Source organism: Triturus cristatus, chromosome 12, assembly GCF_964204655.1.
Source record: "Triturus cristatus chromosome 12, aTriCri1.1, whole genome shotgun sequence".
NCBI lineage: Eukaryota > Metazoa > Chordata > Amphibia > Caudata > Salamandridae > Triturus > Triturus cristatus.
The window spans coordinates 792,170,882-792,197,443 of NC_140595.1; the positions used below are offsets into that span (position 1 = coordinate 792,170,882).

Sequence of the window (26,562 nt, forward strand, 5' to 3'; positions counted from 1 at the left end):
CTGATTTCCCAAGTCCGAGGCCCCCCACAGTCGATACTCGTGCGGGAGGTCTAGGGCTGGGGAAATGCAGAGAGGGTCATCTGATTGTACTATCGTAGTCCTATTTAAGTATTCAGGTGTATCGACCAGAGGACAAGTGTAGAGTGCAGCGAAGTGTGCCTCCCACACTGAGGGAGCAATATTTGGTAAGACAGACTCCCCGTTTTCTCTTGCAGCAGAGTTTACCAATGTCCAGAATAATTTGGCATCCTTTGTCACGAGGGCACCCCTCAGTTTTTCCCACATACCTTCTTCTCATTCTCTCTTGCCCCTAGACAGCGCCTTCTTATACATCTATCTGGTGACCCTAATATTCGCTTTGTCTTTCGATTTAATTGCCGCGAGGAGCTCCTTTTTTAATTTCCTGCAGGTATCATCAAACCAGGGGTGCATTTTCAGCACACACCTCTTGATTCTACCTACAGGATTGAACACATCCCCTAATGCCGCAACGAACTGCTTATGTATATCTAGTGCCTGCTGTCGTCCGGCCGAATCACCCATCTGGGCTATAAGGGGGATTACAATTTGATAAATTTTTGCAAGCTGTGAGGGTGAGTCTACAAGATGAGGCCATTTAACCCTCCTTCTATTATTAGTCAGTATGAGGGGGGGCATCGCCATAGCAAATTTAGGGTCAGGATTGGTTAGCCCAAAAGACCCTGGTTTCAAAGTTAGGACCAGGGCATTATGATCACTGTCCTGTCTTTGTACAATTCTAAATTCCTTCAACTTATCCCAATTTTTAGCATCCACCATTACATAGTCAATGATGGATGTTTGGTTTGCCCGATTAATTGTTGCTATCGCTGGGTGGTCAGGGTCCAATCTCCCGTTGCACGCCCGCAAAGATGTTGCGAGGGAGAGGGATTTTACTTGTAAAACCAGAGGTGTCCATGCTCTGACTGGGGCAATATTAGGATCCGGGATGTGCCATAGCGCATCTACTTCGTCCTGTTCACGCATATATATATATACACATCTCAAAAAAACAAAGTTGCTCCTTCCAGGATGCTGGGACCCAAGAAGGATGGCGTACACGCCGGCAGAGCGTGCCGGTACTCCAATAACCAAACAGTGATAACATACGCTCTCAGGAAGACACGGCAGAACACTAAATGTAGTAGTCCAAGTTTAATTCAATATATATCTCTCTATCTATATATATACATATACACACACACAAATACACACATACATACACACACACACATACATACACACATACATACACGCACACACACAGTCTTTTTTTTTTTTAAAGTTGTATATAGCGCAAACTAAACCCAAAGGTATTGGAGCGCTTTACGTGAGCACCAGTTGCGTTACAGACGGGCACACTCATTTCTTCAGGCACAGAGAGAATGAGTGACTTGCCCAGAATCACAGGATGTTGAGCGTCCCTGCCGAGACTCGGACCCGGTTCACCAGCTTCGAGGTCGACTGCTCTAGCCGTTAGGCTAACAAGCGAACCACGCCTTGTGTGGAGGCACCTGCAGCCACTACTACCAGATATCTGTTCACGTTTTCAGATTCTGCACAGTCCTGGACATGATTCTCAAGTAGAACTTTATAGGAAACCATCTGTATTTCATTGTAACATGGCGGTTCTACCTTTGTTTACTTTGTCAGCCAGGTGCCAATAAGGCAGTTGCAGAACACATTTTAAAAATGTTTTCTTCTTACATTTACTGTTTAAAGTATGTGCTTTTTTAAAGGTGATTTTTTACTGGCAAGGGCCTTAAAATCCCAGTCTTGCCGGATTAAAACCGGCCAGGTGGCAGCCCTAGTTTCTTTATTGCATTCTGGAACTTTTTGTTTCCTTTAAACCTGGAAAGTGTTAACTCAAACGTCTTGCTGTGCAGGGGTTGCTGCATAAAAAGCCACAGCTGGATGAAGGTGTTACACAACATGTGGCCACTTGGCAGCTGTGTACAAACAACCTTTCACAACACGCCCCGCCCCCTTCCAGGGCCTGAGCTCATTGCTCAACGCGTGCTGAAACCCCAGACGCCTTGCTGTTTCCGGTAGAGGCCCAAGCAGCGCCTGTCTTCCGGTGCACGCTAGGGCTGCCTTCCCCTGCCAGTCGAGAGGCTAGGCAGAAGGTTTCTCTAGTCTCAGGCGAAGGTACTCCGAGGATAAAAGCTCGGTCATCCTTAGGAGGTGAATAAACCGAGCAGCCCCGAGATGAGGGACATTGCCAAAGATTAGCACCCTGCTTGGAATGTTGAAAGCGGCTGAGCCTATCAGAGTGCAGGAACTAATTAATGTGGCTTGTCTGCATTCTACAGTCATTAACATTCAGAAGATTGCAGTGCACAATGCTCTGCGGTGAGCCATGCACTGCAGGTCTCCGTGCATGTGCCTTGGGGTATTTAGGCCAATAATACAGCTGTCAAAAACATGGGTGAAGGGCGCCATTCCATAATTGCTACCAGTTAAGGAAACTTGTGGCGTTGTTAGGAGTATAAAGAACACCCCGGCAATGGTGGTGCGAAAGGGGATTGAGAAAGAGGCAGGCGCCCAGTGCGGCTATTTGAACACAAAATCGCAAAAACACCAGAAAATGCCTCTATGGTGCTCTTCTGCTCCCCCTATCAATTGCACCGCCATTCTCTATAGCCCCTCGCTCTCTAGAAGATGCCCCCCCTTTCACACAGTCTTTCACTTCAGTCTCCTTCTATCCATACTCTCTCTTTCTGCCTTTTCTCTCTTCTCCTTTCCCTCCCTCTCTTTTCTCGATTCGTAGTCTCTATTTACACTTTCCTGTACACAGAGCTCAGGGCATTTAATTCACACCTAAAATGTGAAACAAAGTGGGTCCCTCAAGAAACGCTGGTTGTGCTCAGACCTTCCTGCACCAGTTGGGAGTAGAGGTACAGAATTAGAAAGAGGGACACATTTTGGCAGGTCCATTAGACAGCATTCCCTTTATCGGAGGGCTGCTGAGCACAGCAAGGTCTGAAATGTATAGGTTTGGTGTGCAAGACATGAAAGCCAGTATTGGGACTTTTGGGATATGTACACGCAATGACAGCAAGGGAACAGTCAGAAGGCTGACCCTGCCACTGCCAGGAAGAGGGCAACACCATCTCAAGAGAGGATGAGTATCTCAGACTGCACCGGGGGACCGGCCTCGGCCATAGAAAAAAACAAGTCAAAACTGATCATGAGAGGGAATAATTTTTAGATTTCCTGCACCTGTCCAGGCTTCAATGATAGAGAGGAGAGTCCACAAGAGGCAGATGCCAGCCATTATTAGCATAGACATGGTCTAATGACTCCAAGTGGACATAGCCGACTACCTGAGTCAGTTTGGACCACAACTCCCATAATGCCCTCCAGTGGGATCCCCCACGTCACTGTGCCAGGGCAGAGTATACCCAGGGAGTAAGGATGGTCCATCTAGATCCTTATCCCGAGATCCTGCGCAGAACTGAACTAGATAAGAGGACTTCAAGGTCCACAGGGTCAGAAGCTCCTGAGATCCAGCAACACGAGGAGGCAGGTGCCGGCATCACTCGCTTGGAGAATGTGACCAACTACCTAGAGGGCCACTCGCGTCCGCACCTGATCTTCAAACAACCCTAATACATAGAGAGCTGTAAATCTTATAAACCAGATTTCCATCATTTCTGTGCATAACATCAAAATCATTCTAAACTGAACCATTTTCGTTTAAGGCTGATCCCACTATAATGCGTAGAGAGTTGAAGTCCAATATGAATGGCTCTGTGAGAAACTGGGCCACATAAGCAAGCTTGGTATTGTCAAATTGTTTGAGATAAACAATACTCCTATCCCCATTATTAGTACAGATAAAGAATGAATTAAAAGCATTGAATAAGCTGCTGGTGACCCTTTTTGAAGAGCCAACCTCTTCAAGAGCACTAGATTATCCCAATTTATTTTTCAGTCAGCTCCATGGTTCACAGCCAACGCTTTTTTTTGTTTTAATTTCTTTTTATTAAGAATAAAAACAAGGTCACAGATTTACTATAATACAGAGCAACAATGCGAAATCAATAATACTTAGCATACAGTATTGTACATACTTTTACAATGTTACCAGCAAACATGAATTATTAGGGTGTTGACTCTACTAAGGGGGGTTGCATAGGCATAGTAGGTGGTTCACAAATATTACCTCTGTATTCATTCCATTTGCCCCATATTTGCAACCATTTCTTGGAGCAGCCACATACCGTTTTTTTTCGCGGAGCGTGCACCATTCCATGTCACCCTTCCATTCTTTCAGATCCGGGGTTGCTCGTACCCCTCCCACACACTTTCTCGCTACGTTTCTCTTGGCTATCAACAATCCCAGCGTCACCCACATTTTTTCTTTACTGCCCAAGTCTGTCAGCTTCCATATATTTAGGAGACCTCGTTTAGCCTCCACAGTGATTGTCCGGGCCCATGACCTCCCCCATACACGTGTGGACCTCTCTCCAATAACGAGCTATGTATGGGCACTCCCACAGTATGTGGTAAAATGTACCTTCTTGGCCGCAGAACCGAGTCAGTGCCAAATCCCATCCTAACTAGTGTGGGCCCGGATACATAGACTCTATGAAGTATTTTCAGCTGTACTAGTTTACATTTTGAGGAGATTGCCCCCTCACGTGGGGACGCTTCCATCTACTGATCCTCATAAAGTTCTTGCAGGTCACCCTCCCATTTAGATTGAAGCTGCGGGAGGGGGTCAGGGGAGTGGTGCATTAATTTCAGGTACATCAGGGAAATTGCCTTCTTAGGCATATATCCTCCAAAAGCCTATCTTCGAGAGGAGAGGCTTCCGGAGGGGTCTCTCCCCTCGGGATGACTGTCTGCAACGTGTGTTGTATCTGGAGGTATCTAAATCTCTCAGATTCAGCAAGCTCGTATTTTTGTTGAAGGGCTGTGAAGGGCAAAACCTCCCCCCTTTGCCAAAGATCAGCCACCCGCGAGATCCCCATCAATTCCCATTTGTCAAACCCTTTAGTCCTCCAGAGATCGCCCAGCACAGTGGGGTGCTTCGAGTTATGGTCTTGGCCCATCCCATATTTCTCTGAACCGAGTGCCACACCTGTATCGAGTGTTTTGTGGGGCCCGTCAGAGGGAATTTTGCGGGTCTCGAATATAGTGCGCATGTATAATTACCCCCAGGGAGAAGCCATCTGTCCATGGCATAGCCCGGATCAGTAGGAGGTCGGTAAATGCAATGATTGATGGCCACCAGTTGTGCCGCCCAATAATATTTCTTAAGATTTGGCAAACCTATGCCCCCATCATACCACCCCCTCACCAACTACGGAAAGGAAATACACGGCGGACCAGTACCCCAGAGCAGCCTCCTTTGTACACTCTCCACCCGTCTAAAATATGCAGCCGGAAGTAAGGCAGGTGAATTCTGGAGGACATATAAAAAACGGGGTAGAGACCTCATTTTGAACAATGCGGCTCTCCCCAAGAGGGAAAGTGGGAGAGACTACCAATGTTCCACATCACACTCCAGGCGCCACAGAGGGGGCCGAAGCTTTACTTCATAAAAAAACTTTGGATCCGAGGTAATGAAAATTCCCAGACTTCTGAAAACACCCCCCCCCCCCCCCGTGGCAATCTAGAGCCGATATTCACGGGGCAAAGCAGAATGGCTGCCCTTGAGCACAGAAATAAGTGATTTTGTCCAATTGATCCTATAGCCCGAGTAGGTCCCAAAATTAGTGAAAATGTTCAAAACCCAGCGCAAGGAGCTATATGGAGAGGCCAGATACAGTAAAATGTTGTCCGCGATAAGTGATATGCAGTCTTCCCAGCCACCAGCCCAACGCAGCCCTCGTATTATAGGGTCACCACGGATCCAGCAAGGCAGAGGCTCCAGGGTGAGCGCAAACAATAGCGGGGACAGCGGGCACACTTGCCTTGTCCCCTTCTGAAGATGAAATATGGCTGATTTTTTATTGTTGACTACCACCTGCGCTAGTGGGTCGGTCTATAGTAGTCGGACCCAACTTATAAATCTGGGACCAAAGCCAAATCTCTCTTAAACAGCAAAAAGGTATGGCCATTCAATGGTGTCAAACGCCATGGTGGGGTCAAGCGGCACCACAACCGCCTCCTCCGTGATGGTCTAGACCCTCCCCAAAACCCCATGCAGCCTTCTAAGATTCAGGGCTGTATTCGTCAAAGCTTTTTTTTAACTTATTGAATTTAGCTATAGCACAGTTTAAATGGGTAGGAGACATATATACAGTTAGATCTGGATGCTTGCGCAGGCAGGGGAGGCGTTGGTTCCTGACCGGAGAGGAGGTGACGTCACGATAGCGCTGAAACCACGGTTCCGTAGGATGTCACGATGTCGATGGATTCTTGACCACCCACGTCAACGATCGGCTCCGCGATGATGTCAGCCTCGGAGTTGATGCGGCACAGCAGCAGGCGTCGGGCGAGCATCGCAAGTCAGAGCAGCGCTCACGGCTATGGCAGGCTTACGGTGTCGTTCACTGGCGTCGATGTGGCACGGCGGCCGGCGTCGGGTCCACGTTGCAAGTCGGAACAGCGCTCACGGCTGCGATTCAGAAGCCGGCGTCGCTCGCCGGCGTCGGTGTTTCAAAATTCCTTCTGTAGCAGCTAGAACAGCAAGTTCCAGATGCAGGCAAACAGAAGGGGTGAAGTCTGGTATACCTGAGACTTCGGACAGGAGGCAAGCTCAAATCAAGCCCTCGGAGTAATATTCTGCAAGATTATGAAAGTTCTTTAAAAGTTCCTTCTCCTCGGCAATGAAGACACCACTGCAGGCCAACCCAACAACACAGCACACTGGCAGGGTGGCAGTCTAACTCCTATAGCTTCCTTGGTGCTTCTCCTTGGCAGAGGTTTGTCTTGTTGTTCCAGAAGTGATCTCAAGTCCTGGGGTCTGGGTTCCCATATTTATACTACTAAATCCTTTGTCCTCTGAAGGCAGAGGGGCTTGTACCTAGTACAAACCAGTTCTGTGCAGTCCTGGAGCACTTTGTTTACAGGACTCCTTTCTTTTGACAGTGTGGGCCAGGGTCAGACGCACCACAGGAGGTGGAGCCAGCATTGTGGAAGGCAGGCACAGCCCTATTCAGACCCAGGTGCTACTACTCCCACCACTCTACATGCAGATAGGTCTATTCTGCCCTGTGCTGACTCACCCAGTCTCCTGGAATCCCCCAGCCCCTGTCACTCACAAAGCCAGACACACAATACACAAGCTAGCAGAGGCAAGCTGGATGGTTAGGTAAGAATAAACCCACTTTCTAAAAGTGGTATTTTCAAATGCAGAATGTTAAAACCAACTTTACTAAAATATGTATTTTATCATTCTGAGTTCAGGCATACTAAACTCGAATTTCTACCATTTTCCCTGGGTCAGTTAGGATTATAAGATGTTATAATCAAGCTGTCCCTTCTGGCCTATAGGGACTGGTAGCCTTGCAATAGGGAAAAACGGCTGTAATTCACTATTAGGACATGCCACACAAACCAGGGCATGTCCTACCTTATACTTACAATGCACCCTGCCCTTGGGCCTACCTTAGGGGTGTCTGATATGAAGAAAAGGGAAGGTTTGGGGACTGGCAAGTGGGTGCACTTACCAAGTCGACATGGCAGTACTAGACTGCACACAGGCTCTGCAATGGCAGGCCTGAGACACACTTTACAGCAGAGGTCTTCAAAGTTGATGCCGAGACTCCCCAGTCAAAATGTTTTAGGTGTAAGGACCCCCTCCTAAAAAATTTCTAGAACCTGGTACTCCTCATCCTCAACAACTATAAACGTCCCCAATTCCCACGGCAAATCATTTTTATGGTGGGGAAACAATATTAAACAGTGTTTAGCAAACCAAACGTTTGTGTGTGACTGGTTTGGTATCAGAGGCTTACTACACAGTTCAAAGAAAAAGTCTCCAAAAAGAATTACCCAAAAATTTACAATGGTACTTTTTCACTAATAAAATATAATTTAGCAAAACTTATTTGGATAACACCTTTGTGAACTAATGTGATGGGTGTGCCTGTATCCCTCCAGCAAGAGGGTCAATCTGGGATTGCACCTCATAAATACCAGTTTAACACCCAAATATAGCAATAAGCCACAAAAGGGTGACCACTCTAGCTTTGCAAAGGGCCCTCTACTGTGCAGCAACATGTCGCCGCTTTTTGGTAACTAGTGAACCGGTAGAGCTATAAACACATTTTTTTTGTTAAAATTAGCAGCTTATGTGGCTGATCATTGACTATGTGGAAAATGTACAACTATGCGTAAACCGCTGCAGTTGCACAATCGCATAATCACAGTAGCCCTGGGTATATTGGCTGTAATGCATGGGCTGCAACTTAAGTGCACGGCATTCGAGAAGAACCATAATGAATTTCATGGGATGCTGGTGGATGGCTTTTACAGCTGCGTGGAACTGGGGGTTGCTTAATATTATTCTTCATAATTAAAACATACCATGTACAGTCATTAATGATGAACTGTAAGGTCTAAGTAGGATGTTTTCTTTAATTCCAGGGAAGGCAGTGGTCTCTTAATCTTCTTTCACACAGTTTTTCTAAAAAGGTTTTATTTTTAACATTATGAAAACAGACGCTTCTACTTTAGTAAAAACTGACTGGTATATTAGTTTGCTGCTGTTGTTGACTTCAGTCATGTTTGGGGGCGGCTGGAGGGCTTTGAGAGTGAGCGCTAGGGCGGGTCAACGGTGTGGCCAAAAATGAAATATTATTTACTTTTAAGTCCTTCACCGTCGGGTAGCTACATATAAAATGAGGGTCAGCTTAAATTAAAAATAAAGAAAAAAAGTGCTACTCAGTGGGCAATGCAATATAGCACATTAATAAACCTCTAGTAGTTAATCCACCTTAAATGGTATGTGTAACTGAGAGCCACAGCATTAAATCTTGGTTGGTACAATGGAGAATAGTGATTTGTGTATTTTAGTGCTGCAAGGTCGCAGCCTGTGACAGGAAGCACTATGAATGTGTAAGTCATTATTATACTTGCATTACACACAGTATAAAATAAACAGCTATAAAATGCGCAAAACGTCTCACGATAAAATGGTGCTTACAAAATATAGATTTTAGTAATACCCAGACCATACGCAATGCAATTTTTGTACACAACTGTCTCTTCAACACCTCCACAGGGTTTGTAAGAACTGTGCAAATACAATTACAATTAATAGTAATCACTTCAGAGCTCAGTAGTCCATTCAGAAAGACCTTTTCTAGTAAGGTCTTTCAGAACATTGATACTTTTTGAGAAAATGTATTCGAATATGAAACTGAAGTACCCCACCATTTTAACTTATTGTCAGCTCCCATACAATGCATCAGGGCTACTCAGGGCTTTAAGTGGGCCGGGTCTCACCGGGTCAGAGCACCGGCAGTTTTTTTAAGGGGGCCTCGAAACGGGTCTCTATCGGGCTCTGTTTTGTGCCGTGGCACAGGCGGTCCGTTTTTTTTCTTCTGGACTGCAGTGACAGCAGGCACATCGATGTGCGCTGGTGAGCGTTGTAGAGGAAGGGAAATCCTTTAAAGAGTCATTTTCGCTCTGAATTTCTCTTCTCTTTTTGAAACTCAGGCACAGCAGGATTGTCATGGTGTCACCAGGGCTTTAAGTGGTAGTTTTTTCAATATTATGTACAAGCCATAGTTGCTGCTTATTTATCTTATGCAACTAGCAGCCATTGACAAAGCCAATAGTCCTGACTTCTAGGTATGATGTGACTTGTTGTATCATATCTGGACGCAATGACAGGAACAGCAAAATACAAGTCAGGCGGCACACTGTGCTAAACACTGAATTTTAGCTTATGTGTTTTAAGCCACGCCCTTAATTACATTGGTCACGCCCCTTTGAGAGACACCCCCCCCCCTAGTTTTTTCATCCCACTTAAAGCCCTGGGACTACTGATAAGAAGTCAGATCCAGGAAAGTCAGAACAAAAAATTGCAATGTGCCTGCCAGGTAAAGCAGCAAGATGTAATGCATATTTCCAGGCACTTTTTTTTTTAGGTATAAAACACACCCATTCTTCCAACACATTTCACCACAATTTATTTTCCAGCTCGCCCGCCCTATCCCGGCTTTCCCTTTTTTTCAGTGATTTGATCAATGAAAGCCAGGACCGGCTCCCAAGCATCCTTTACAGTTGCAAGTTGCTCTTTACATTTTCAGATTAACTCATAACGCATATTCCCACTCCTTTCAGGCAAGCAGGCATCCTGGAAGGAAACCTGGTTTAGCCGTCTGATCAGCTCCGGTGTCACAGCACGAGAGAACACTCCCTGAATGGCCCTGCAGCTTGAAGTATTTCAACTTTCATAAAAATCCATCCAGGGATGATTTTCTTTTTCGATATTCCCGGCAGGAGTGATGCGGAGGTATGCACGACCCCCTTCCTATGACCCTACGACCCCCATGGGGGTCGCACCCTTCAGATTGAAGACCTCTGCTTTACAGGCTTCTTCTGTGGGTGGCACAACCAGGGCTGCTAGCCCACCAGCAGCATTTGATTTACATGCCCTGGGCACACATGGTGCACTGTACTAGGGTCTGAGAAGTAAATCATATAACCCAATCATGGTGTCACTAGTCAATACATCAATTTAACATAGGGAGCACTTGCACTGTGGCACTGAATAGCAGTGGTACAGTGCCCAAAGCATATAAAACCAGCAAACAGATCAAAAAAAGGGGAGGCAATAAGTGAAAAATGGAAGGGAGACTCACGCCAATGGTACCAGGTCTAACAAGTGGCGATTGGTGTTTTTAACTGGTTTGGCTCTCTAATACACCGGCCATTTTTACTTGCTGTGATCTACTTGAGGCACCAATAGGGGGCAGGCTCAGGGCTGGACTGGGAACCAAAACCGGCCCTGGCAAAGTGCTCGGCCGACCCCCCCCCCCCCCAGCAGGGTTTGGGGGTGCCGCCGAGCTCTTTGCCAGGGCCGGTTTTTGGCCGATTTTGCAGCCATGCTGCAAAAACGGCCCTGTAACAAAAACGACCCCCAGGGGTCCAAAAGTGGCGCACACCCATGTGGCGCACCGGGGGTTTGCTCGGTGCCCGCTACGGCCAGTCCGGCCCTGGGCAGGCTCCGCATCACAGCCATGATGCCCATGGTAATACTTCCAGTTTGCCTCTCTTTGGGTATTCGTCCCATGAGTTATTTGCCCTCAAGCCGTCTGTGAAGCTGAAGGCTGAGGCCTGCCTAGGGTTGGTAACCTGCTCCTCATGTTGTAATGTTTTCTCTTTTGATAAGGTAGGGGGGCAAAAATCTGAGGAATGTGTGAACATACTGGGGGAACTTTGTGGCTTGCAGAGAGAAATCTCTGCTGTGCTGATCAGGGTTCGCTCCCTACATAAGCACGCACTCAATATTTTTGCCTTACTTAGAAGCCGTAAACTAGAAGTGCTTTTTATGACCAAGACTTGGCTGAATGGCTCCTGATATCGCCTTAGCAATTCCAGAGGGCTACTCTTTGGTACATGCTGACAGAACCCACAAAATAGGGGGGTGGAGGGGCGGTGGCGGTTGCTTTTAAGAACCCCTTGATGTGTTCTACTTTTGAGCTACCAGAGCATCAGGCAGTCGAAAGTCTTGCTTTTCGCCTCTGCGACAGCACAGGTGTCTTTCTCTGGCGCCCTGGTTTATCGCCCACCGGGTTATGCTGGCAAATGTATTGAATCGCTTGATTCGGCACAGGCCGTCCCTCTGCTGCGTTTGGCTCATTTTACCCTGCTGGGAGATTTTAATCTGCACTTTGATGACCCTTGGGATAAGATGGTTGCCACCATCAAAGAGACCTTGGTGTCTCTTCACCTGCCCCAGCTGGTAACCGGTCCCACTCATTCTGCAGGGCACTCTACTGATTCGGTCTTCTCCAACTGTCCTCGGAGGATCAGTCCCACGGAGGGGACTCTCCGGTCGGATCATCTTCCAATTCCATTTAGTTGGACGGTAGGTCATCTTAATCAACAGCGCCGCCCTGCAGCTTGCACTGCCTTCCGTGCCTGGAATACGGCGCGGGCGTTTGACTGGGCAGAGCTCTTGGCCAGGTCTGCTCCCCCTTCGGCTGAGGGTGTGGATTCTGGGGTGGAGATGGTGCCATCTTGGCTGGATGGGGCCACTGAGGACTCGGCTCCCCGACAGTTAAAGAGTGAGAGGTGAAATGGGGTATCTGCCCCTCGGTTTTACCCCCTTAGACGGCTGAAAGGAGAACGTGCAAAGTACTTGAGAGAATTTGGCAAGAGACTATTCTCCAGACATCAAATTAACTTATAAATCTGCCCTCAGAAGCTACTAGGCCTCCATTAAACAAGCACAGATCACTTATTTTGACTGAAACATTAGTGTCGCTTCGAATAGTTCTTGCGCCATCTTTCTGGTTGCAAAATCTTTTTTAACCCCTAAATCCTGCCAGAGGGCGATTGCGCCGTCTGAGGAACTCTGCAAAGACAGACTGGCTGATATTTTCGAGTCTAAGATTGCTGACACCCAGGAGTCTCTTCCGGCTCCGAAGCATGGTCTGCTGCCTGTGAGGCCCGGGGATTTAAACAGCAGTCTTGGTGAGTTCAAGTGTATTTCCTTCGAGCCATCAGCGGAGGCAATCTTGAAGTGCGGACCGGGCTCCCCTTTGGATGTCCGCCCTCCCGCCTCGTCAGCAGGCGCTGTGGAAGTAATGCATCCCCGAGTCATAGAGTTTTTAATCTCTCTCTATCCTCCGATCGATGTTAGACCAGTCCAGCTGCCTGGAAGAAGCCCTCCCAGGATCCCAGTATCTTCAGCCACTACAGGCGCATCTCGCTGCTGCCAGAATGCTGGAGAAATTGGTGAACGTCCAACTTTGAGATTATTTGGAGCCGGGCAAGTGGCTGCATCCGAGTCCAGCAGGATTCCGCCCTCGTCATAGCACGGAGACTGCACCCCTTGAAACATCGGACCAGATCAGGCGGGTTCTGGATCAAGGCAAAAACGGCGCACTTACTTTAGTCGATCTGTCTGCTGCTTTTGATACACCCCCCACACGATTCTCTGCCAAAGGCCAGCCACCCGGGTGGGGGACTGGTGAAGAGACTCCTGGACTCCAGAGGGCAGTGTGCATGGGTCGCACCTCTTACCTCTGAAGTTAAAGGAGTGACAGGGTGTCCCACAAGGCTCTTTGAGCCACGCTCTCTGAATGTCTTTAGATCACCCTTGGTCCAATTACTAGAATCAAATGGCAGCTAAATTATTTCTTATGCCGATGACACCCAGCTGCTTTTTACCTTTGAGAGACCCCGTCCTCAGTTGAAACGACCTTTAAGGATTGCATGCTAACGCTCCGAGTGGATGCAGAGCAGCCAGCTAAAATGCAACAGACAAAACCAAAACTCTTCTTTTTGGTTCCCACTCGTCTATCTGGTGGGAAGCCATCTGGCCCTCTGCCTTGCCGGCCCCAGCCCCTCCATCTAAACATCTGAGAGTAAAAGTGGGTATTCCACTTTCCATGCAACACCAGATTTCCGCAGTGGTTGGTCTGCGTTTTGGGCTGCTTTGTACTTTGAGTTTAGTATCTCCTGCTCATGCACTGTAGGAGGATTGTGAATTAGGGGTGGGCGGAATTTGCGTAGTCGCACTACGCAAAGCTCCGCGAAACGGTAAAAAATCTCCGCAAGCACGCAGAAATTCGCGAACACACGGAATTACTTGTCCACGAAGGTTTTTTCCTGCTCGCAAACGCTGTTGGTGTGCTCGGTGGGGGGGTCGGGGTAAAATCTCACGAACACGCATTTTGAGAACGTGAACAAGCAAAAAATTCCGCTAAGCCGCGGAACGCAGAATTTTGGACAATTCCGCGTTCCCCCTGCAGAATGCAAAATTACCCAAATTCCGCGAGTGGTACGGAATTTACCGCCCAGGCCTAATTGTGGTCTGTGCGCGGATTACATCTCGGTGGGACTGCTCCAATGCCCTCTTCCTTGGGGTGTCCGAAGCTTTGCTAAGTCATCTTCAGGTGGTTGAGATGCTGCTGCCCATCTCATCCCGTGTCGGCCTAGTCGGACATCGATTTCTCACTTCCTGAAATACTTGCATTGGCTGCTTATTAAGAAGCAGAGTTTGTTTCGATCCCTTTGGTTGGTTTATACGGCAGTGCTCTTTGCTCTGTTCATTGCTCGTTGTCCTTGTGAGACAACATGTGATGTACCATTTTGTGCAATTCTGAATAAAAACAAGTATAAATAAATAAATAAATAACTAAAAATAAAAAAGGTGGAGAGTGAGCATACAGACTTATTGCAAAGACTACTAGACAGCACAGGGCACTCTGAATTCGAACATAGGGGTGTAGCTACCAACGGTGCGCTAGGTGCAGTGGCACCGGGGCCATGAGGTGTTCAGCACCCACTGACCCCCGATTCTAGTTGTATTCATTGGCCGTCCAGCAGAAGGGTGGCATTTGCCATGCTTGCACCCAGGCCCACGGCATCTCTGCTTCACCACTCTTCAACCAGAAGCAATTTACACTCATTTCATGCAAACGTGACACGTAATCTGTAATGAGTTATTAAACTGTAATGAGAAGGTTACTATACAGCAAAGGGCACTCTGAAGCAGACCGCACACACACACTTCAGGTACACATCGTGTAATTATCGTTTAATCTCATTATGAGCTAAAAATTTGGCACTGAAAATGGGACATGGAAGGGGAAGCATTTCACGGAAGTATTATTACCGCTTTCCAACACCATCTCAGCACCTTCTTTTGAGCAGGCCGGAGCGCTACACGCATGTACAGGTGTACGTTTACATGGGACTACGTATCTATTTAGCACCAAACTGCAATATTTATTCACTTTTGAGTATATATGAATTCATTTGCAGATCTCGCACAAAACGACTCAACAAAAATACATGTGTGCGCAAAAACAGGGATAATTCAAGGAGAGTCTCTTATCAGCATTCATGGACAATTTCTAAGACTTCCTTATGTTCATGGAGAGGAGGGCTCCAGACCGACGCCAGTGCTCCAGAGGAGGGCTCCAGAACCGGACACAATTCTCTACATGCAGCCCCCGGGGATGGATACAATGTTTCAGGCGTGGTTTCCACCACTGCATGCAGTGCTCCAGATGCGGGCTCCAGCCTGGACACAATTCTCTACATGCAGCCCCCGGGGATGGACACAATGTTTCAGGAGTGGTTTCCACCACTGCATGCAGTGCTCCAGATGCGGGCTCCAGCCTGGACACAATTCTCTACATGCAGCCCCCGGGGATGGACACAATGTTTCAGGCGTGGTTTCCACCACAGCGTGCAGTGCTCCAGATGCGGGCTCCAGCCTGGACACAATTCTCTACATGCAGCCCCCGGGGATGGACACAATGTTTCAGGAGTGGTTTCCACCACTGCGTGCAGTGCTCCAGATGAGGGCTCCAGAACCGGACACAATTCTCTACATGCAGCCCCCGGAGCTAGACACAATGTTTCAGGAGTGGTTTCCACCACAGCGTGCAGTGCTCCAGATGCGGGCTCCAGAACCGGACACAATTCTCTACATGCAGCCCCCGGGGATGGATACAATGTTTCAGGATTAGTTTCCACCACTGCGTGCAGTGCTCCAGATGCGGGCTCCAGAACCGGACAATTCTCTACATGCAACTCCCGGAGCTGGACACTGTTTCAGGAGTGGTTTCCACCACTGCATGCAGTGCTCCAGATGCGGGCTCCAGAACCGGACACAATTCTCTACATGCAGCCCCCGGGGATGGATACAATGTTTCAGGCGTGGTTTCCACCACAGCGTGCAGTGCTCCAGATGCGGGCTCCAGAACCGGACACAATTCTCTACATGCAGCCCCCGGAGCTAGACACAATGTTTCAGGAGTGGTTTCCACCACTGCATGCAGTGCTCCAGATGCGGGCTCCAGAACCGGACACAATTCTCTACATGCAGCCCCCGGGGATGGACACAATGTTTCAGGAGTGGTTTCCACCACTGCATGCAGTGCTCCAGATGCGGGCTCCAGCCTGGACACAATTCTCTACATGCAGCCCCCGGGGATGGACACAATGTTTCAGGAGTGGTTTCCACCACTGCATGCAGTGCTCCAGATGCGGGCTCCAGCCTGGACACAATTCTCTACATGCAGCCCCCGGGGATGGACACAATGTTTCAGGAGTGGTTTCCACCACAGCGTGCAGTGCTCCAGATGCGGGCTCCAGAACCGGACACAATTCTCTACATGCAGCCCCCGGGGATGGACACAATGTTTCAGGAGTGGTTTCCACCACAGCGTGCAGTGCTCCAGATGCGGGCTCCAGCCTGGACACAATTCTCTACATGCAGCCCCCGGGGATGGACACAATGTTTCAGGAGTGGTTTCCACCACTGCGTGCAGTGCTCCAGATGCGGGCTCCAGAACCGGACACAATTCTCTACATGCAGCCCCCGGGGATGGACACAATGTTTCAGGCGTGGTTTCCACCACAGCGTGCAGTGCTCCAGATGCGGGCTCCAGCCTGGACACAATTCTCTACATGCAGCCCCCGGGGATGGACACAATGTTTCAGGAGTGGTTTCCACCACTGCGTGCAGTGCTCCAGATGAGGGCTCCAGAACCGGACACAATTCTCTACATGCAGCCCCCGGGGATGGATACAATGTTTCAGGAGTGGTTTCCACCACTCCATGCACTGCTCCAGATGCGGGCTCCAGAACCGGACACAATTCTCTACATGCAGCCCCCGGGGATGGATACAATGTTTCAGGCGTGGTTTCCACCACAGCGTGCAGTGCTCCAGATGCGGGCTCCAGAACCGGACACAATTCTCTACATGCAGCCCCCGGGGATGGATACAATGTTTCAGGAGTGGTTTCCACCACTGCGTGCAGTGCTCCAGATGCGGGCTACAGAACAGGACACAATTCTCTACATGCAACTCCCGGAGCTGGACACTGTTCAGGAGTGGTTTCCACCACTGCGTGCAGTGCTCCAGATGAGGGCTCCAGAACTGGACATATTTGTCTACGTTCATCCTCCAGAGCTGGACAGTGTTTCAGGCGTGGTTTTCACAACTGCATGCAGTGCTCCAGATGAGGGCTCCAGAACTGGACATATTTGTCTACGTTCATCCTCCGGAGCTGGACAGTGTTTCAGAGGTGGTTTTCACCACTGCATGCAGTGCTCCAGATGAGGGCTCCAGAACTGGACATATTTGTCTACGTTCATCCTCCGGAGCTGGACAGTGTTTCAGGGGTGGTTTTCACCACTGCGTGCAGTGCTCCAGATGTAGATTCCAGAACAGGGTAATGCAGTGCAAAGGTTTGCTCTGTCAGTCCAAGCCTTGGCCTCCCCCTTGCATTATAATCCGGGGCATGACATCTCCTTAGACTTTCAGCATATGAGACACCGACAATACAGAACAGAGATTACATCTAGGGACCCATTAGAGATTGGTCACTTTTAAAGTCTTTGGTCCTCTGGAAAGTACAATCTTCTGACATTCTTGGGAAGACAACAGCAGGACATATGTGAGGAGCAAGACTTTACTAACATACCTTTACTATGATTTGTTTCACCCTTTGAAGGTTGATTCAGAATGTCTTGGCGTTTTCGCCCACATTCCCAGACGGTCTTCCTCTTTAAAAGTGGACTAAAAAAGTGTCTTAAAAAAAAAGTGGGGAGGTGCACAGTTTCTTGGTTTTAATGCATTGGTGGTTTGGGGTCAATCTGAGTCCGCTATGAAAACGATGGTCGTCCAATGAACATTCGTCTCAGGCAGTTTATGCTTGCATAGAGGAGGGTTCCAGCAGCGGCCACTACAGTCCTCTTCTCCAATACCATAAGCACCATTGGATTTTTCCAGAAGCCTGGTCAGCTGCAGGTAAGGTGGTCTGTGAATCATTGATCATGCTAAGAGAGAGGGTCAAAACTAGGGAGTCCACCACCTTCCAGGTCATTACGGACACTGTTTCGAGTCCTGGAATTTTTTGTGATACCCTAATGCATTGTGGGTGTTGTAGTCTTGTTTTGCTTCCATGGAACTAATTAGATCAGCGCAGGAAACCAATGAGTTGTAGGTAAAAATTCAGGACTGGAGACAGTATTGGTAATGACCTGGAGCGAGGCGGTCACTCGAGTCAGAACTTCTCTGTGATCACCGGTGCCAGCAGAGCAATGTTGCACCTGGGACTGACGGACTGTGCCAGGTCGCCACCCTGATGGGCGTGTCAGTCGCAGGCTAAACTCATTCCTCCGTCATCGGTATCATCATCAGCCAAGCACTGGAAAGAGGCGGTCGACCCGAGGCTGCCTCTCCTGTAGGCTTTACATGTCTGCTGGTCTTTGCCTCTTACCTTGGCCAAGTGTTTTGGACTGGGGCACAGCTTTGGGATGTTACACCCCCCAAATAAATGTATTATCTAGTAAGTAGGTGGGTGCAGGTGCTTTCAGTCGGGTATGGTGAGGTGTCTGTCTGATTTCACCTGGGATTTTTACAAACACACAAAAACACACATCCACGCACTTTGGCCTCTGTTTTGAACGTCTTAAAAAATATTGTTTATTTAGCAAAATATTGTATTTTAAACACCCCTAACCACCCGCACTCCTCTCCCCTGCCTCTTCAAGCGCTCCCATGCCCCGCTTCTCATAGAATATATTTTTATAGCACATGCCAGCAGGATTGTTGGGAAATCTGAACTTCACCCCCCCCAATCTTACTAAGTTACGCCCCTGGTTTCAGACATTACCCCCCCAAACCCTCGTGCGTTCTAGTTTGCAGCACTGCCCGCAGACCGCACCCTACATGGCAGCCACATCTGTACCAGGGGTTGGAACCTGTGTGTAATGTTCTACACATTAAGCTCCCACAGCAAACGCAGCATGAAAATATGAGGCAGAGTAAGAAAGCATGGCGGTAAAACTGCCCTCCCCCCATCCCTGCAGCTGCCAGAGAAAACAACAAATGATCTGGATATCCAAGGCGCTTGAATAGCTTCCAATGTCATGCGCGTGCCCTGAAAGTTCAAGCTTAGGCACGAGGATAAATAAACAAAACGATCACAAGTGTGTGGAGGGCGAGCACTATTTTGTGGAGGCACACAACTTCTGTCCATTCAAAAGATGTACTCCTGGCTCCCAACATGTGGGCGGAGCCAACGCCCCTCTAGTGAGGCTCACATAACGGTCTGGCAACAAGCCAGACCCCAACGAGAGAAGCACCCACCAGCTTCTTCCAGGCCATAAAGCAACGTTTAATGAGACAATGTTTCTACCCCCCCCCCCCCCCCCAAAGTACCACTACACGCTCCTGTGCTGTGGACACACCCCCCCCCCCACCACACACACACACACACACACACATCTAGCATGGGTACTTAGAGTCTATACATGAGAGTTGATTCTTATATATTTTTTGTGCCAGCTTACAGCACTTTGCTGTTTGATGTTAATGTAGGTCCAGGGCCATAATTGTGAACTCGTTTCACTTCTGACAACACCAGGACTGTGCCATGCGGGGACAGAGCTCGCCCATCTGCGCCTAGAAGTTAACTGGACCTCCGGAATAGTCAAAAGGAACAGAGAAAAGAGGGTGCCTTCCTAAAAGACTTTCTGAAGCCGCCTGGGAATAACATGTTGGGTAAGAGAGTCTCTGGGTGATCACACAAACTTGTGATATTCCGGGATGCCAGGTGGCAGACGAAGAGAGGTGCTCACCAGCCAGCGCACAAAATGTGACACTTACAGTTCTAGGGGTTAAAAACATGCTTCATGATGCCCATATAGATACAAGCACTTTGAAGTGCTGCGGCCACCGTCCGGCCGCCTTCTTGGGAGCTCACTTGCAGAAAAGAACTCAACTCCCTCTCTTGATAATCTGACACGGTGTGATCCTCGGCATCATCGTTTGGCACCCTAGCACTGCCTCAGGTAAGACTGAGTACCCAGAAGCCTGTGCAGCAGCGGATGGTCGCCGTGGAGCCCAGAGCCTCCAGATCACCCCCTCCCACGCTGGCCACCTTCCTCCCAGTGCCCACCTGCTCCAGGGCCGGCCGGGGGCGGGCGAGGCGCTACGTCGGCCATTCCTTGGCTCGGGCCCGGCTCAGGCTGGCATCATCCGGTTTATCCCCTGATCCTCTTATGGGATTGTTCCAAATTGGTTCTTAGGCCGCAAGAGCCGGTCGCGGCGGGTGGGCACCGGAGATCTGCGTGTAGACTAGAGAGAGCTGTGGGCTGGCTGCCGACACCGGAGCCACGTGACCAGGGTTCGAATCCTGGCCTCGGCAAGATGCTCGCAAACTTGTGATTCTGGGCAAACAAATGCAGCTCCCTGTACTAACAAATATGTAAATGTGTATAATGCAACTGTAAACTGCCATGTAAAATAAACACCAATACATAATGTAAACCCAGGGAAGCTGGCAGTCACCCCTGCCCACGACCCCTCCCAAAGATTCACCACTCGGGTGAAGTAAACAGGGACTGCTCCCTGCTACAGAAACACCCAGAACTTTCCCTTACACGCCCCCGTACCAATTATCGCCCCAGGCACCACAGGGTAGTATCGTCTTTCACGTGTCAATCCCAGCTTGAACTGTGCCCTCACTCTCAAGGCAGAACCACAGCCCGTCACTCACAGCGGATCTGCCTGTACCAGTGACCCGGGTCCAGGCAGGGCTCTTCCTGCGCGGCGCCCCGCTCAGATGTATTCCCGGACCCTTCCTGGCCCCTTAACGATCCCAAGCCCCCCCCCTGCACTCCCAGACCAAAAACGTCTTCCTAACTCTGGTGCCAGCCAATCAAATCCCACCCGGGCTCTCCCCTGAAACCAGCCCGTGTTCGGTGTCACTGTGGGCACCGGCATAGGAGGAAGAGAGGCTGGCACACAGAACAAACTGTGTGCCCTGGTGTGGCATCAGTGCAGCCCCCTCAGCAGCCAGGACACTCTTTGCATCGCCGACTGGGCATCAGAATGGCCCAAAGTCGTCACCAGCAAACACCGCGCATCAGCAAAGAACGAGCGACTTGTAACCAACACACACGGTGTATCAACCCCTTGGCACCGACGCACAAACAGACATGTCACCAGTTCACGCTGGGCAGCATCATGTGGGCACCCACACTGGCCCAGGCGGTAACAAGCGCCCACTCTGTGGTCACCAGCATAGGCACAGATCCTGGCACCCAACAGGCACTGATCATCACCCAGTGGTGCCCGTCTGGACTGGTATCCAGCGCACACGCCATGGGCCCCGGGGCAGTGGCTGGTTACCCGGCAGGCACCCCGAGCCTTCCTAGGCGTAGGGAAGAGGTACCCTCCAGCTGCCCTTGGCCCTATAGCACAATGCGCACGCGTATTTCAAATGTCCCCCCCCCCCCCTCCCCATCTCCCCAATGATGCATTTACACCCCTGAGGCGCTTAGACCTCTCCACCCTCCTTTACCATACACAAAACAGAGCTAAAAGCCTTGACAAAGCCAACAACTAGGGCCTGCATTTTGAGTTCTGACTAAAACATATTTAAAAGAATGTAGCAGTGAAAACCACAAAAGTGCTTTTTGTGCCTTTTGCATCCAGGAGATACACAATTTAAAGCGCCCTGATTTAGCTTACTTTTGAGACGTAAAATAGTTCCTTCTTACAACTCAAGTACCCCACAGGAAGTGGAGATTCACACCAAACAGCCAACAGCATGAGGTGATTGATTTTCCTGTTTGGACTCAAATGGTGTGGGTTGCTGATAGTGTGTGGTTTTGTACACAGACTAGGGTGTCTGCGACCGGGGTGGAGTGGCCTGAACCTTAAAGGATCCAGGGTTGAAAAAAAGCGGGGACCCCACACGTATATGAAAATAATTTTTCAGGATGGAACATGGAGTCAAGGAATTAGTCTATGATATGGTGGTTAGGTATAACGAAAATGCCCTGAAGAAGTTCACAATAGTGACCGAAACGCGTTGGCTGTAACGTTTGGATTCTTATGATCCTTAATTTGCTTGTATACTATTGATATGGAACATTCTACTTTGGACTTTTTGTGGTCATCTGCTGTTGGTGCACCACTATTTGTATTTTTTCTGTGCTCATTTATATTCAGTATCAAATGGTTTTTCAATGCCATGAAGGACAAGAAGACCCTGGTGAACCCCACTTTGGGGGGGGGGGGAAGAGAGAGCAAAAGAGAGCAAGAGAGAGCAAGAGAGAGCAAGAGAGAGCAAGAGAGAGCAAGAGAGAGCAAGAGAGAGCAAGAGAGAGCAAGAGAGAGCAAGAGAGAGCAAAAGAGACAGAGAGAGAGAGAGACAGAGAGAGAGAGAGACAGAGACAGAGACACAGAGACAGAGACACAGAGACAGAGACAGAGACACAGAGACAGAGACACAGAGACAGAGACAGAGACACAGAGACAGAGACACAGAGACAGAGACAGAGACACAGAGACACAGAGACAGAGACACAGAGACAGAGACACAGAGACAGAGACACAGAGACAGAGACACAGAGACAGAGACACAGAGACAGAGACACAGAGACAGAGACACAGAGACAGAGACACAGAGACAGAGAGACAGAGACAGAGACACAGAGACAGAGACAGAGAGACAGACACAGAGACACAGAGACAGAGACACAGAGAGACAGAGAGACAGAGACAGAGAGACAGAGACAGAGAGACAGAGACAGAGAGACAGAGACAGAGAGACAGAGACAGAGAGACAGAGAGACAGAGACAGAGAGAGAGACAGAGAGAGAGACAGAGAGAGAGACAGAGAGAGAGACAGAGAGAGAGACAGAGAGAGAGACAGAGAGAGAGACAGAGAGAGAGCGCTACCTCTCACTTCCTGGCCACGTAAATAAAGTTAACCAACATCAATTAAAAGGAGCATAGAATTTTATAGCCACTTTGGTTCAATTAAACCTATTGGTTAATTGACCCAAAGTGATTATAAAATGGTTTCCTCCTTTTCCTTGAAGTTGGTTGGCATTTGATCGTTCAGTGACTGCATGGCAGTGGGGTCACGAAGGTTGAGCATAGGTTGAACGTACTGCAATATAACTTTACGCCAGTGCGAAATGATATGGGCCACACTGTCATTACTGTATTTTCATGCATAAATAAAGTTATTTGAATACTTCAGAGTGCCCTTTCATCATCCAGGTGGCCATAGGCAGTGTTGGGTGATCCACACACACACACCACATTTGAGGCTTTCCCTACTCCTGGTGTGAATGCGGAGGAAGGGTGATGGGGTGGGCAAAGCCAATAAGTCATCACCTTACCGAACAATGCCCTATCGAAGGCCCACCCCAGGCAGACTTTCAGGGCACCCACACAAAAGAAATGTGCCTGAAATTAATCCAAGCAGGCGAAATCCACACAGCAGTGCCTCTGCTGGGAATCTACCATTAATCTGCCCCCACTAAGTGGACACCTCCAATCAAACAAGTGGATACATACGTAGAGTTTACAAGCCCACCCAATCAAACCATGAGCAACCCCACCTTTCAGCAGTGAAAGCTGCCCGACATTGTAAGACTATTTTGGAGTTCTCAAGTGACTCCATGTCATGAGTGAATTTCATCCAGGCCTGGTTTCAGCCAGCAGCAGTAGGCATGCTGGGCCATGCAGGGTCACACCTATCATGGGAGAGTGAAACTACACTACCCAGCCTGCTGAGCGCTCGTGGCCGATGTTGGGATGGGAAGGTTCCCTGCGTCCCCTGCCGTGGGTGTAAGGTGTACAGACGCAGCAGTGTGGCAAACACGTCCCACCGCGCGTAACAGCCAAAAGGAAATTGTGCAGCGTGATCTGTACGTGTTGATGCAACAGCAAACGTTGTGTAATTCAAATGATCAGGCCTGCCCCTCCAAACACAGTTGTGTCACGCAGCAGAGCCATGGCAGACAAGGCCGAGGCCAACTGTCTCCGAAGCGGCAAGTTATTCGCACAAGTTTTGGAAGTAACGTGCCCCGTTGCACTCTGGTACATGTAGTCGTCAGATGAGTATTAGCACAGTAATTGTGGTCGATTCAAACCCAGCAGGAGGCCGCTCTCGGAATCGATAAGCAAGTACAGGTATTTATAAAAAGAAAAAAAACAGGGGCAACAGGGTGAATGGAGTTCAGGGGGCGCCAGGCCCGGGCTAGCTGGGTCAGGCCTGAGGCAAGATCCAGGGGCAAGTTAACGGGCCGGGAGAGGTTCCACTTGGGTTTATCTGGGGCGGCGGTGTCAGTTCGGAGGCATCTGTACCCAGCGGGGTCGCCGCAGGATAGTGGGGTGGCAGGGGTGCTGTGGCCCTGGCGCAAGCAGAGAAAATGCCCCGTTGGCTGCTGTTACGGTTGTAAATTACAGCTATTGTCAGGGCCTCTGTGCCACTGCACCTGCTGCACCAATGAAGCTTCTAGGGAGGCAGCAGGGCACACCGAGCAGGGCACAGAGCTGGGCGCAAGACAGCAGGGCACACCGAGCAGGGCACAGAGCTGGGCGCAAGGCAGCAGGGCACACCGAGCAGGGCACAGGGTACAGAGCGGGCCCAAGGCAGCAGGGCACACCGAGCAGGGCAGCAGGGCACCGAGCTGGGCGCAGGGCAGCAGGGCACACAGAGCAGGGCACAGAGCTGGGCGCAGGGCAGCAGGGCACACAGAGCAGGGCGCAGTTCGGTGGCACCACGGGTCTGGGCTCGGTTCTTACCTGAATCTGGGCGAGTCCTTCAGACACTCTTCGAAGTCCAACTTGATCGTCATCCTGACACCGGAACCGGGCGAGGGAGCGAGCTCCAGAAGAGGGAGACCACGGAGAGCAGCTCCGGATGGAGACCTGGGCCAGGGAGAGCAGCTCCGGAAGACCAGGGAGAGCAGCTCCGGAAGACCAGGGAGAGCAGCTCCGGAAGACCAGGGAGAGCAGCTCCGGAAGACCAGGGAGAGCAACTTTAGAGGCCTGGGTCAGGAAGAAGCTGTACAGGAGCGAGACCTGGGTCAGGGAGAGCAACTCCAGAGGAGTGAGACCTGGGTCAGGGAGAGCAACTCCAGAGGAGTGAGACCTGGGTCAGGGAGAGCAGCTCCAGAGGATTGAGACCTGGGCCAGGGAGAGCAGCTCCAGAGGATGGAGACCTGGGCCAGGGAGAGCAGCTCCGGAAGACCAGGGAGAGCAACTTTAGAGGCCTGGGTCAGGAAGAAGCTGTACAGGAGTGAGACCTGGGTCAGGGAGAGCAACTCCAGAGGAGGGAGACCTGGGTCAGGGAGAGCAGCTCCAGAGGAGGGAGACCTGGGTCAGGGAGAGCAGCTCCAGAGGAGGGAGACCTGGGTCAGGGAGAGCAGCTCCAGAGGAGGGAGACCTGGGTCAGGGAGAGCAGCTCCAGAGGAGGGAGACCTGGGTCAGGGAGAGAAGCTTCAGAGGGAGACCTGGGTCAGGGAGAGCAGCTCTAGGGGTGACCACGGAGAGCAGCTTCAGAGGAGGGAGACCTGGGTGAGGGAGAGCAGCTCCAGAGGAGGGAGGTCTGGGTGAGGGAGAGCAGCTCCAGAGGAGGGAGGTCTGGGTCAGGGAGAGAAGCTTCAGAGGGAGACCTGGGTCAGGGAGAGCAGCTCTAGGGGAGACCACGGAGTGCAGCTCCAGAGGAGGGAGAATTCGGTCAGGGAGAGCAGTTTCAGAGAAGTGAGACCGGTGTCAAAACCCCGCCCTTGGAGACAGCAGGTCCAAAGAAGGAAGAACCGGGCCAGAGTGCGTGGGTCCAGGCAGTGTGCACGGAGGCAGGTTCGTTAGGTCCGGAAGAGGGCGACCAGTGCAGGCAGAAAAGCTCCAGAGAAGGGCGAGCAGAACCGGACCTGAGCGAGCAGATCCTCCTGAGCAGGGAGACGGCGCGATCCACTATCAGAAGGAGGAAGCAGAACCGGGTCAGCACGGACCGTCCACAGAGCAGGACGTGCAGCTCTGGCTCGGGGCTCACCTGGCCAGGGTGAGAGGCACGCGGCATCGCGAGCGGGGATGGACCGGAGGAGGGACGAGGGAGGACCCGGGGAGAAGGGAGGGATGGAGGGAGGGGAGAAAGACTGAGAGGAGTGACGGAAGGTAGGAGGGAGGGCCCGAGGAGGAGGGACGAGAGAGGGCCCGGAAAGGAGGGAGGGATGGAGGGAGGACCCGGAGGGACATGGGAGGGGAGAAAGACTGAGAAGAGTGACTGAAGATGGGAGGGAGGGCCTGAGGAGGCGGGAGGAACCGGGGATGAGGAAGGGCTGGAGGGAGGGCCCGGAGAGACATGGGAGGGGAGAAAGACTGAGAGGAGTGACTGAAGGTGGGAGGGAGGGCCCGAGGAGGCGGGAGGAACCGGGGAGGAGGAAGGGATGGAGGGAGGACCCGGAGGGACATGGGAGGGGAGAAAGACTGAGAGGAGTGACTGAAGGTGGGAGGGAGGGCCCGAGGAGGCGGGAGGAACCTGGGAGGAGGAAGGGAGGACCCGAAGGGACATGGGAGGGGAGAAAGACTGAGAAGAGTGACTGAAGATGGGAGGGAGGGCCCGAGGAGGCG

The 26,562-nt window shown here is 50.3% G+C and overlaps 1 protein-coding gene across 1 annotated transcript in view; it reads right to left on the reverse strand.

Moving 5' to 3' along the window:
• The window catches only part of ACAP1 (ArfGAP with coiled-coil, ankyrin repeat and PH domains 1), a 240,526-nt gene extending 214,377 nt beyond the window's left edge, over positions 1 to 26,149 (reverse strand). Inside the window, exon 1 of the mRNA XM_085637553.1 lies at positions 24,733 to 26,149. Within this exon, the coding sequence (XP_085493679.1) occupies positions 24,733 to 24,785 (53 nt within the window). The 5' untranslated portion in view covers positions 24,786 to 26,149. The remainder of the gene's footprint in view (positions 1 to 24,732) is intronic.
• Positions 26,150 to 26,562: the final 413 nt, after the last annotated feature.